The 12,405-nt window shown below is 36.2% G+C and overlaps 1 protein-coding gene across 2 annotated transcripts in view; it reads right to left on the minus strand.

Annotated features, from left to right (window-relative positions):
• The window catches only part of GPCPD1 (glycerophosphocholine phosphodiesterase 1), a 47,390-nt gene that overhangs the window by 19,314 nt on the left and 15,671 nt on the right, over nucleotides 1-12,405 (minus strand). For both annotated transcript variants that reach the window (XM_059828494.1, XM_059828496.1), the window contains exons 5-10: nucleotides 7,223-7,298; nucleotides 5,354-5,395; nucleotides 3,940-4,063; nucleotides 1,618-1,864; nucleotides 353-515; nucleotides 143-275 (exon numbers count right to left, since the gene is read on the minus strand). In XM_059828494.1, coding sequence (XP_059684477.1) covers nucleotides 143-275; nucleotides 353-515; nucleotides 1,618-1,864; nucleotides 3,940-4,063; nucleotides 5,354-5,395; nucleotides 7,223-7,298 — 785 coding nt within the window. The remainder of the gene's footprint in view (nucleotides 1-142; nucleotides 276-352; nucleotides 516-1,617; nucleotides 1,865-3,939; nucleotides 4,064-5,353; nucleotides 5,396-7,222; nucleotides 7,299-12,405) is intronic.

Raw genomic sequence — 12,405 nt, forward strand, 5'->3', positions numbered from 1 at the left:
ACATCCACATTTGATACTGAAGTGACTTAAATGATTATGGGTTGTACCTTTTATTTTAAACTGTCCGCTTCCTCAATTGATGTCAGTGAAACTAAACATAAACACACACACCCCCCCCCGATTAAAATGCAAATGAACTAACTTAGCTGTTGTTGTAGAATTTCCTGCTCCCCTGTGTCCAACATCTAGAGTTGTTCTTGGTTTCCAGTATTTTGCATATGAAGCTTTCATGTCACAAGTGTATCCCTGGATCGGCTTAATGATTATGTAGTCCACTACAAGAAAAATACATGTCAATAGATAATGGATGACTTCCAGTAAAGTTATCTAGCTCTGTTTGCATCAACTGTACCTCTAACTTTTCCAATTGTCTTCCTTGGATTTCTGCTCATAATAGCAAGCGTAAGAATTCCAGCACTCTTTCCGAGTTCTGCAATTGTGGATGACAGGAGGCAGGCAGAACCTACATGACCTGGGAGCACATCGCCTTGTACTACTTTCTCACCTAAATCTTCCTAAAAACAAAACAAACAAAAAACCAAAACAACTACTTTTATATGTAGGTGAGAATGCTAAACAAACTCTTCTTTCTCATGGAAACCTTGCTCCTCAGGAAGATACATACAGGCACTGATGTAACAGAAATTTCTTGTGTGTTACAAAAAACATTAATTTCAGGCTAAAAATTGTTTAATATAATAGTATGTTGCAAGTTATGATCAGGAATACGAAATTGTTGATGGAAATCTAGGAAATAATTTACATTTGGTTTTGAAAATTCTTAGATTTGATAAGCTTTTCAGATCAAAATTGTATGCATGGAATAGTCTGTCTTCTAAAACGCCCAAGTCATGTTTAGAACAAAGATGAACTGGAATAACATATAAGCTTAAAATAACATTATATTCATTTGCAGGGAAGGAAGAGGGCAACTAGCATGCAGAACGTGTATTTCTTGACCATCATCAGATTCAAGGACTACATAGTCACCTTACAAATATGAACTTAAGTGATCTAAGGGTATTTTTACACTGAAGAGAAAATGCTTAAAACTTTCTTCTGCAAACAGTATGAAGAGACAAAAGTTGTCTTCTTTTAAAAACGACTTTGAATGTTAAAATCTTTCAGAAAAAAAAATAGAGTGCAAAATAACAGATGTAGTAGTGAGAATAGGGAAGGACCCGGTTTTAATTTGCACTAGTTAGTTCAGAGAAATCTCTTTGTTTATAACTTAAAAATCAAGATTAAATGGTTGTAATTTAACTAGTTCATATACACACTGTTCAGTTTAAAAAAGGATAAGCAAAACTGATCTCTGGTAAAGGATACAAATCAAGCCAAGCTAACCACACGCAGTACTGCAGACTAAGATTTGAGTCTTATTTGTACTGACTTCTAAATAAGCAGAAACTGCAAAGCTTTCTGTGCCATACAGCGAAGACTCAGAAAACCTTTCTGCAAAATGGGGCCAATGGTCTCGTAGCTTGTTTATACAAGTCCAAAAGATCAATAATATCAGGCAATAGCCCTATCCTAATAGTGAAATCTTCATGGTAATTGACTCCTTTAACTCCTGAAGGCAGACTGGAGTTGCTTCTTAGTGGTAAAGAGACATACCTCAAAAAAATCAAAGATTAATTCCAAGTTATCAGGCTCCATGGTTTGTATAGTGTATTCTATCCATCGGTCTGGCTGCAAAGCATAGCCACAGTCTGGCTGAGAGTGTCGACATTTATATTCATTGTTACTTATTAAGGAGAACTCCACGGTGTTTGCCATTTTTTGAGGGACAGTAGGGGATGTTTTCTCTTGGCCCTCTTCGTCATCCTCATCTTCCTCTAGGCCTTCTAGAGTCAATTTTACTCTACTCAACAGAAATACAAAACAAATGGTTAAGTCACAGGCGCATCTTTGGACATATTGAAGAATTAGAAAGAAGCTTGAACGAAAGTTCATACAGCACAAGAATTCTTCTCAACACCACCATCTACAGGAGAGCACTGTACACGGTCAGCCCTCACAAAAGTCAAAGTTTGCAACTGTTGTCTGAATCTTATTTTAGCCAGACTTAAGTGCTCAAGTAACTTCCAAAACTGGAACTTGGATAAATGTAAAAACTGTACTAATGGTCTGATAAGCAGCACTCCACCAAACTAACGATTTGGACTGCCAAATAGACAGCCTTTCTCCACAGACTGATACCCATAATGCAAAAGGCTAACGAAAAGCACTGAAAATAGCAGTAATCATCAAGATGAATACCTGAACATTGGTGGCTGCTGGGAGGAAGAAATAAAAATTAAAAATAAAATAAAATAAAATTAAAAAAACAAACAAACAAAAAAAAAAAAAAAAAACAAACAAACCAAAAAAACCCAAGTGTCAGACCATCAAAATAAGGCACAAAGTACCAAAGTGACTCCCAGGTTAACTGAGTGATCTGTAAATCACTTCAGCAGTGGTGTGCTGGAAGTTGCTCTATGTTACAAGCTCAAAATCTCATTTCTAGCAATTAAATACAAAATTGTTTGGGGTTTTGTTTTTTTTTTTTTTTTCTAATGTTTTCCATTAAAGAAAACAGAGAACCACAATCCTTTCCAAATAAGAAGATGGGTTATATAAAAGTTTAGGAGTGGGAAAAACACTGTTAGTGTGTCAAAGGATCTGCTCCCCTCTTTCCCATTGGTAAGAGTAACACATGGCTAACATACTACCTAAAAATTGCTATTGTGAAAAAACACTTTTGCTGAGCATTGTTAGTAGTAACAATCATCATGCATTGAGAGATGTGTCAGGCTTTGGTTAAGGAGGAGAGGTTTTTATATGTCTCAACTCTTCTTTTTTTTTCCTTTCTCCCACAAAAAAAGACTGTGAAAGATGCAGAAAACAAGCCTACACCACACAGTACAACGATATGTGCTGGGATAGAGTTTGGCAACCACAGAGCTTAAAAAAAAAAAAGGAAAAAAAAACATGTGTGCAAGAAGGAAAGGGGCTGGGAAGGGGGGCAGCGGCCAGGGAAGAAAGAGCAAGCTCCAGATCCCAGAAATTCAAGAGGGGAAGGAGAGCAAACACTCAGGGCAATACCGCAGTCCTCACAACATCAGGACTAAGACACCCACTTATGTCAGTCAACTGTATAGTTATAATAATGCCCGCTTTTTGAGACACCTCTGCAGGTAAACACATCAAACTGATCTAAGTAGCAACAGAAGTGATTAGAGAATGCTGTTATCTCCACCATCCATGCTGACTGGCCATCTGTAATGCCCCTGGCAAATTAACCATATATTAAATGGAGAGAGCTGTTTATTTTGGTAAGGAGAAAAGTAAGCAAAAAAGCAATAAGCAACAAAAAACCTGGAAGCCTCCTCCCTTTCCTTTCCCCCAACTTCCACTTTCATTCTGCTCTTTTTAAGAAGTTAAGAAAAAAGAACAAAGACAAAAACTCTCTGAGAGTAACAGCAGAGAACTACTTAAAAACACTACACTTCCAGCCAAGAAGCAGGAAACACCAAGGCAAGCATGGAGTAAGTATTTGTGAAAGACACCTGTTACCTACTGCTTAACTTGCGCTTTCACATCTGCCTTATACATGTTTAATAGCTTAATAACTATGAGAAAGGCAAGAGCTGAAAAGTATTGCCAGCAGTGAAACGAAAATAGTTCTGTTTGACTGTTTGTCTTCCTTTGTTGAAACAGTAGAAACTCTTTTGACACTAAATTAATAATAAAATGAGGTAACTGAAACACACCACTGATTTAACATTGTCACCATATTTTTACAAAGTGCTTAAATACTTGGCAATTGGCCTGATAGTACACCCCTGTTAGCAACCCAAAATTAATTTAAAGGCTACATTAATCAAGTAAAAAAGAATCACTAGTATTGACAATTAACATGAGATAAATTGCAAATTGAGATGAGCAGGCTCTTACCTAAACCTTGATGTTTTAAATTTCTTCTTCGATATCACTACAGGTGGTTTCTCAGAATAATGCAGACGTAATCTTATTTCTGTTTGGCATGTCAGCCACCCAGCATCCACAGTTTCAATACCATCTACCAAAGTTAAAAAAAAAAGACGACAGCACTTTAATAACTTATTTTAGGGAGATCCAGACAGTTTAATATACAAAATATGAATACAGTTCCTCTGACACCATGTTCCAGAGAATCCTTATCACCAGCCTTATTCAATAGTATTTCCAGAGCAATTGTTGAGTGCATCCTTTCACTTGTCTTTTCTGAACTACCCGGAACAGACAACAAATGCTGCAGTTGTTTGCTGGCTTTTAAGGGGATTAAATAGGAACAATGATCCTCATTAGCTTCACCTGTAAATTGTCTGCAGAAGAGCACTAAGTATCCCAGTGTTAATTTTATTTACAGTATCAAGGGCTAAGTTCAGTCTCTAAAGGCAGACATAACATTCCTGTGTTCTGGGATTTCTCAATACATGGAATAACACTGACAGAAACTCTGAAGATTCATAAGCAACTTGAGACTCCCTGTTTCCATTGAGATACAAGGTGTCCAATTAGCTCATCATAATCAACACTAGTAAAGCAGTGTAATTCTCCAGGACAGGATATAGCACCAGATATCACAGGAATCAAAGCATGGAGGAGAAGCCTCAACCTCATCATCAGGACAAGGAAAGCCTACAAGCAGGATGGCCAGGAAGCCCAGGCTGCCAGACCAGGTCCTGAAGCAGACCCTGCAGTTTTGAAGAGTTGCTAGCAAAACATATCATTCGATGAGGTTATGAAGAAAAATGGAAAAGGGTTAAGACAAGATGTATGAGACTTGACAAAGAGTTACCTTAGGTGCCACAGGATTGAGCGTTAAGTGAGAGGTGGGTTAGAACTGCCAAAAGTGAGTCATATGCACGCACAAGAACATGAGGTTTGAGCTTATGAGAGGTTTTGGCAGTTATGCACCTAACTGAAGAGGCAGATTGTGTACATTTAGCGTAAGTGATAATACTTTCCTAGGCACCAAGAGATTTTTCTAAGGCTAGGTTTTAAGAGAAAGCTAACAGTCTATTCTGTATTTCCAAAAATACATGCTCATGATCTAAAATTCACAAATTTCAACCTTTAACACTAGCACACTGACAGTATTTCAACTCTTTCGAGCAGTCTTTTATCAACATTAGAAGAGATTACAGCCTGAGTGTGAACTCACAAATGCTGGATACAAAAATAACCATGTAAGCAGAGAAAACAATCACTTACAGGCAATTCCTGTCAAAACAAACTTAGCGTTTCAAATATTTTTCAACTACAACACTTAATCTTGTTAAAATTAAATACGTGGTAAAAAGTAAAGTCAATATATCTCACTTACTACGGATTCCAAAGTATCCATCGTCAATTGTAATTTCATTTTCTAGAATTAAAAGGAGGGGAAAAGAATGAAAGAAACTAATTAGTATTCACATTATAAAGAATCATTGCCAAGTTAAATTAATTCTACTTTTCCACTTCACTTCTAAAAAGTATATCTAATAAAAAAGTAGGAAAACTGATACAGACAAAAAATAAGCGTGTTTATTGCAACCTTCTATAAAGCTTTTTCCCAGTTTATGCTTTTTCGTAGTTTCTGCAAGAAAAACCAATCAACACACGAAATGCCATAACATGTTTTACCTGAAATAATCTGAACTGAGAAAAGCAAGAAGGTTGCATAATTTCCTAGTTTGCTGCAGTATTTTGATGACAATACCTACATCCTACTAGGATCTAAGATGCTTTTCTTGTTAGTGTCAAAGACATTAAAGTTTCTTGCAAACGTACAAGAAAACTGTCCTCCTGCACATTTATAGTTAAAGCTTCTAAATCAAGGTAGTCACAATTAAAATGCTTTTTCTGCCCGTGTGACAGAAACCAACCTAGGATGAAATATTCAAAACACTCGTTTCCACCTACTTATTTCCTTACCCTCTTCAAAGTTTTAATAACTGAAAGCTTAAGGCACTAAGTAAATTCACTAGTATTAACAGAATTGCAGTAGTCTAAACAAACTAAACCTTTCTCAAAACCTAAATCTTAACAAAATTTTGTCCCTACAGCCATTAATCCCATTTTTTTCTAAGAATCATGGGCCTGCCCTCAATTTTTAGTAACCACAGGCAACAATTTAGGATCATAATGACCAAGTGCTAACATCCTGGGTTTGCTGCATTTTCTTGAAAAAGGCTTATGAAGCATTGAGTATTACTTGGGAAAAAAAAAAAACTTCACTGTTTAGAATTAAGTTATCCAAATTTAGAGATAAAGTCTAGACCCTAACAGAGGGTAGGCTGCTTCCCTACTCAGTTACTGCCGAATACAGAAACATAATCTTGTTACAAGAATAGAAACACTTAACTAATTCAATTGAAATAAAAAAAAAAGGTGGGGGGGGGGAACGTCATCATGGTTCTATTCATGATTAACAAACAGTTTCTTTAATACCAGCTTCTTTCTAAAAGACATTTTTTTTCAATGCATCAGAAGGTATTTAATAGATGTAAACTCCTAAGTGTGGAGGAAATAACATTTTTCATATCCTAGGAAAGACAGCGCATAAAACATGCCATCCCACAGCAGCAAAAGAGATCTAAATTACAAGCTACATTCAAAGGTTATTTCAGTCACTCTTAAAAAACAAACATTTCCCCTGTTCAGAAAAGCATTAGGAACTCGTATGCAAGTCTGCATGCCACCTTTTCTTCCAGCAAAATAAATTTCTGCTAAATTGCCAGGGAAATAAGCCCATTCATGTTTCTATTTACATTAATCCATTTACTTAAAAAAGCCTAATTAAGTTTTTTTGCTTTAAAATTTTACTAATGAAATAGTAGTTAAATAAAAACAGCAGTGACTTCACACCCACCCCCTCCCCACATTTTGTCTGAAAAAGTAATATGGATCCTTAGTCTCAAAGAATTAAACTTACAGAAAATTATTACAATTCCAAATTAATAAAAAACCCAACCCACATAATCTTAAGAATGGCAGCAAAGAATTTCACATCTACTCCATTTTTAAGCCACTTATTTTTATACATATTTTGAGAGTAAGGCCCATGTTGTGCAAAGAAAAAGTTTATACCTCCAACACATTAATAAATTTAAGTATTTTAAAACTATAGTTATCAATCCCTCTAAACCAATGTGCAGCATATTAGCAATCTTATGCATATGCCTCAAACAGATGCAGTTGATGCCCATACCTAAAGGGGTAATTGATCGTGGTTGTAGATGAGTCTCCCACGTGTGAACTATGACTTCGCAGGGACCATCGATAGTCTGTAATTTAAAAGTTAAATGTCTGCAATAATTTCTTTTGTTATATCTGATTTTCTACCCATGAAGCTTTTTGGGATGGTTGTGAACTAAACTTACAGGTTTAAGAAAGAAAAAGAAGAAGGAGGAGAAGAAGAAAGAGAGGGGGACAGAGAGAGAGAATGAAAGAGAAAGAAAGAAAACAGATCAGGCTTGTTTCTTACCCCTGCAACTGCTGATGACGCTATCTGATGCGTCGGGTATACATTTGACAAAACTTGTGACAAAGTCCGACAGGGTGGAGAAGTTACATGGAATTATTAAACCTTTACTGCTTACAGCTACTCCGCTGGACTACTTTAGTTTCCTTCCGATACAAAAAACCCAAAGTGTCTCTGAACTCATTAAGTGTGCTTGCTTTTTTCTTAAAATACTACAGCAACAATTTATGACAAAACATATCCCACATCTGTAATTCCAAACAGCACTCAGCATCTACTCATGCAGTTAACAGTTGCAGGGGTGGGTTCTCCCTCAAAATTTGCTTGACTAATTTAAAGTCTATAAAACACAGTTATTTTAGTTGTGGTACAGAAGAGCAAATTATTTACCGTCTAATTAAAACATAAGTACTTGGAATTTTGCTGCCTCAGAAGGAAAAAGACCCTGATACAATCCAACCGGCCAGCAGTGAAGCCCTGGCAGCCTATTCCATTTGGAGCAGGGTAAATTAGATTCTTTCACCAAAAAAAAATAATTACTGTCCCTCAAAACTACATTTGTTGACAAACATAGCCAAGACTCAGATAGATAATCAGAACAGTAACTCAATCTCTTCTTTCAGAACAATTTAAGTCTGAAATAGCTTTCTAGCTTAAAGCTTTTAGGTAACCACTGGCTAACAACAGAAAGAACACGCCTGATTCCCAGCTTAGTCACCCTAAGAAGTTTCCCTCAACACTACGTGGTTGTTACTATCATAGAATCACTGCCAAATAGCTGCAGAGTTTGTCATTGTGGTGTTCTGGGCCTAAGTAACTCTTAGTTCCAAAAAGACTCCCTACTATTGCCAGAGTCATATAAGCTTAAATGCCAACGTGTTGCAGTACTTCTGGTTCTTGTTTAAACAGATTTCAGATCCACAGGGACATCCAGACAAGCTTCAAACTCAGCAGTATTAATTACACAGTACCATAATGCTTTGTTATCTTACAGCTCACTGAATAAATTCTTTAGCAGCAGATGGGATTTCTTGACATATATCAAACACATTTAATCTACTATGCTTTTGGATGAACTAACAGCAAACGCCAAATATTTAAAAAGCGCTCAGTAAGACAGGTTTGCTCTGTGAGTCTTAGCTAAAAGCAATTCAATTTTTCTAACAAATTCAGAGGCATCTATACTTAAGGGTTGTGTCAGAATAAAGTATATACGCTTAAAGTTCTGCTTTAAAGATAGAATGCACGTAAATATAAATAAAATAAGATGATACTATTGTTTTCAGTTTACTCCTGTTATAGGGCAGTTTTAATTCCCATCTTCTCACTGCTGCCACAATGATCACTCTTTTGGACTCTAGAAAAGTAAATAGAACTTTCTTCCCCCTTCTTTCACAGCAGATCCACACTTGCACGTCCCAATCTCAGTTTCCGAAGCTGAACCCGGTGTTTGCCAGGAGGGAGGCTACCATTTCCTAACACCGTGCAGCCTGCAAGCTCTCCAACAGCGACTCCCGTGAACACAGACAGAACCTGCGGCTTGCAAACCTGGGGAACGCAAGTCTGTCCTAACGTGGATTAAGCTGTTTCCTTCAAAAGGTTTAGCAAAGGTTTTTCCTTGTAGAAATGCCCAACATACTGTATTAAAATACAAATACCAGTTTATTTCTTACACTACTGTAATTGTACATTTTAATTTTAGGTTCTAAAATTATGAATGAGAATTTGAGTAACATTATCGCAACAATAAGCACAACACGCTGGATAAATCCAGTAAAATTTCATCCCCTGAAAGGAATACAGTGGGCTGATTATGCATTTAATCCCAGGAACCCTCAACACTTTCTGTACTAAGAGCCAAGCAAAGCTACCTGGAAAAAAAGGGCAATGGATTAGAGAGCAGGCACAGACATGACTGAGAGCCCTCTCACAATACCTTCTCAGACCGTCTTGGTGTTTACAGGCATTTAAATAATGTTTTAATTCATATAACAGAAGCCATTTTTACAACGAGGTTAAAATACTGATGTAGTTTCAGTGGCTTATACTGACCACATTTGAACAACAGCCCAGTTCAGCTCAGCCTGCAGCAGAAGTATATGATGTGTCATCAGCACTCACAGTATGCTAACGTTACCTAAAAAGTCAGCCTCTGCTAGGACAGTCTTAAAAGAGCACCTATCCAAATGTCACACCAAGCATCCCAGTGGGCAGTGCACTGAGATTATAGTAAATGGCACGGTATGGCACGGATCCCTCTCTACTAACACACAGAATATTTTTTTTTAAAAGCAAATACATACAAATGACATAAACATATGTCATATGTTGACATATAACAATGTCAACAAATCATATTTGCTTGATTTATATTTAGCTGAACATCTGATGCAATTTTAAAGCTCTTAAAGGACATTCAAGAATTTTCTAAAAAAATCAGGTCCTCTTACATTGTCAGAAGCTGGGGGTCCCCCAGTAGTCATTAGACACTTCTGAAATGAAGGGTAAAATGCCTATTAAGCATAATGTTCCAGAGGTTCAAAGCAGTCTGATGCACACTCTGCATGAAGTGCTTGGGTGCTCAGTACAACTGAAAAATGAAAGCACGTCTGTGGATGTTTAAATGATAATTCAGGAGGCCAGTTCCAAAATCCCTGATCCAAGAGAACACAACAGAGTAGGCATTAGGAAAAAAAACCAAATTATCTTAAAAATACCACACATAACCACATTTATCCAACTGCACTTTACTTCTTAAAACTATGTTTCAAGAATATTAATCTACTTCAAGAACATGAAACAACTAAATTAGACTTAACTGCTGATGCTGGATTTCTGACAAAAATCTCTCTGGATTTCTGTACCATGTAAGAGACAATAATTAAGCACAAAACCAAACAATCAGCCGAAGCCATTCAGCCACCTTAACTAACTTTGCAAGGCAACAGCACATACAAGTCACCTGCCCTGGGATAAATAGAGATTTTATAACTCCAGTATTTCCAGCAACAGTTTACCACACAGTCTGCTATGTCAGCGCAGTCACAGCCGGGGTGTTCCTTTGTTATTATCACGTTAACCACAGGTTATTAGTCTAGCAAAAGCTTTTCTAAGACATTGCGATATTAAAGAAATTACTGAGTCTAGACCTAAGTTTCACCTTCACTACTATATTCCAGGCACTAAATGGGTTTGGTTTATTTACATTTTAGAAAAGTAAATTTCAGTCTCATTTGAAACCTCTATAATTAAGTGATATTCTCGCAAGTGTGAAAAATGTTCACCAATCCAATTTTAAAAGTCCTGCTACATGCACGGATAGCTTAGTCATTTCACACTTTCCTTGAAAGACATAACCCTAAACTTGCATGCTTATTTACTGTTGGAAAAACAAAGATAGAACACAGCTTAACAGAATAAGGTATGTATTTTCCTTACTAAGGTTTTCAAACATGCATCATGCAAACAATGCATATCAAAGCATTCTCCTACAACACACGATATACACGAGACTTAAATTCCAGACAAGGGGGTTTTGGTTCTCCTCCTCTCCCCAAACAAATAGAAGGTATGCATGGAATAAAACACCAACTGGCCTATGTTTAACAAAAGAACAAACCTCAAGCAAAATAGTTTAAATTACTGTCTCATTTCATCAAGTGTATGTCTTTACTTTTCTTTTAAAATGCTTAAGATGACTCTTATGTTATCATTAAAATGTTTATAACATAGTAAAAGCTCTTGATATGCAGGAGTCAAGACTTGCACCAATTTTATAGTAAAATGTTCATTGTATATAAATTTGTTTATTTGTATTCCTACAAATATTCTATAAATTTTAATATATTATGTATAAAAATCCCACGCTCTATTTACATAACCACAATCTATTAACACCAAAACGCTTCAGTGCAAACAAACCAAACTTCCCATGACATTGTACTATCCTTCGAGCAAAATAATTTAACTGAGATCAAATTATGACCTTTTTTTTTTAGAGGGAGATGATAAAAATACTTTTATTTTTTTCCAAAATGTGAATTAACCTATGTATTGTCACATCTAGTCTGTAGCAATATTTTGGGTAATATGAGAACTATCGTTTCTCTGTGTAAACATGTATCACCCCCAGCTTTGCCAACATGTCCATCTCAAGCATCTTCAAAGATGCAATTGATACAGAAAGAAAGGGAGCAGTAACTTCAGCTGAATCTGTCTTCAGCATGATTTACTCAATTATGTGGTGTCAAATTCGTATATTCAGACTTTAACATATATTTAAGACTAAACATGTATTTAAGTTATGCTATTACAGGCCATGACACACAAAATTGCGGTGATATAAAAAGCTAACAGTATTTGAAGCATCATATATTGCAAGCCTATCAAATTTAGGAGATTAATCACATGCAATGCCTAATGAAAAAAATTACTGAAAAAAAATATTCAGAATAATTTAACTTAGAAGTATCTTTTCCTTATCAGAGCTGTTAATGATAAAGTCCTCCATATACTGTCTCTTTTGCACTATACTGTACATTATATTCCTGTTAGAATGAGGGGATCCTCCTTTTTCATTGTTCTTCAAAAAAAATATACAAAAAGAGGAAGGAAGCATTGCAGCCAGAATTCCTTTCTTCAAAAGACTGTACGTTATGAGAAATAAAGTCCTGTGCACTTAAGAGGTACAGGCTAGACACTGCTAAGTGGATAACCATGTACCCTGGCAATTCGGGTACTTTGTTTTGTAGGGTGGTTTTCTTTTTTCCTCCTTTTTATATACAGTAGCTCTTTATGCAGGTATTCCATAAAATTTATACTTACCTTGGCAGACTCTGCATCACACGGTACATAAAGCGTGCACGATACAGAGCACCTACTTAAAGAAACACACTCGCCAATACATAATG

The sequence above is a fragment of the Gavia stellata genome, chromosome 23, assembly GCF_030936135.1.
Source record: "Gavia stellata isolate bGavSte3 chromosome 23, bGavSte3.hap2, whole genome shotgun sequence".
NCBI classification, from domain to species: domain Eukaryota; kingdom Metazoa; phylum Chordata; class Aves; order Gaviiformes; family Gaviidae; genus Gavia; species Gavia stellata.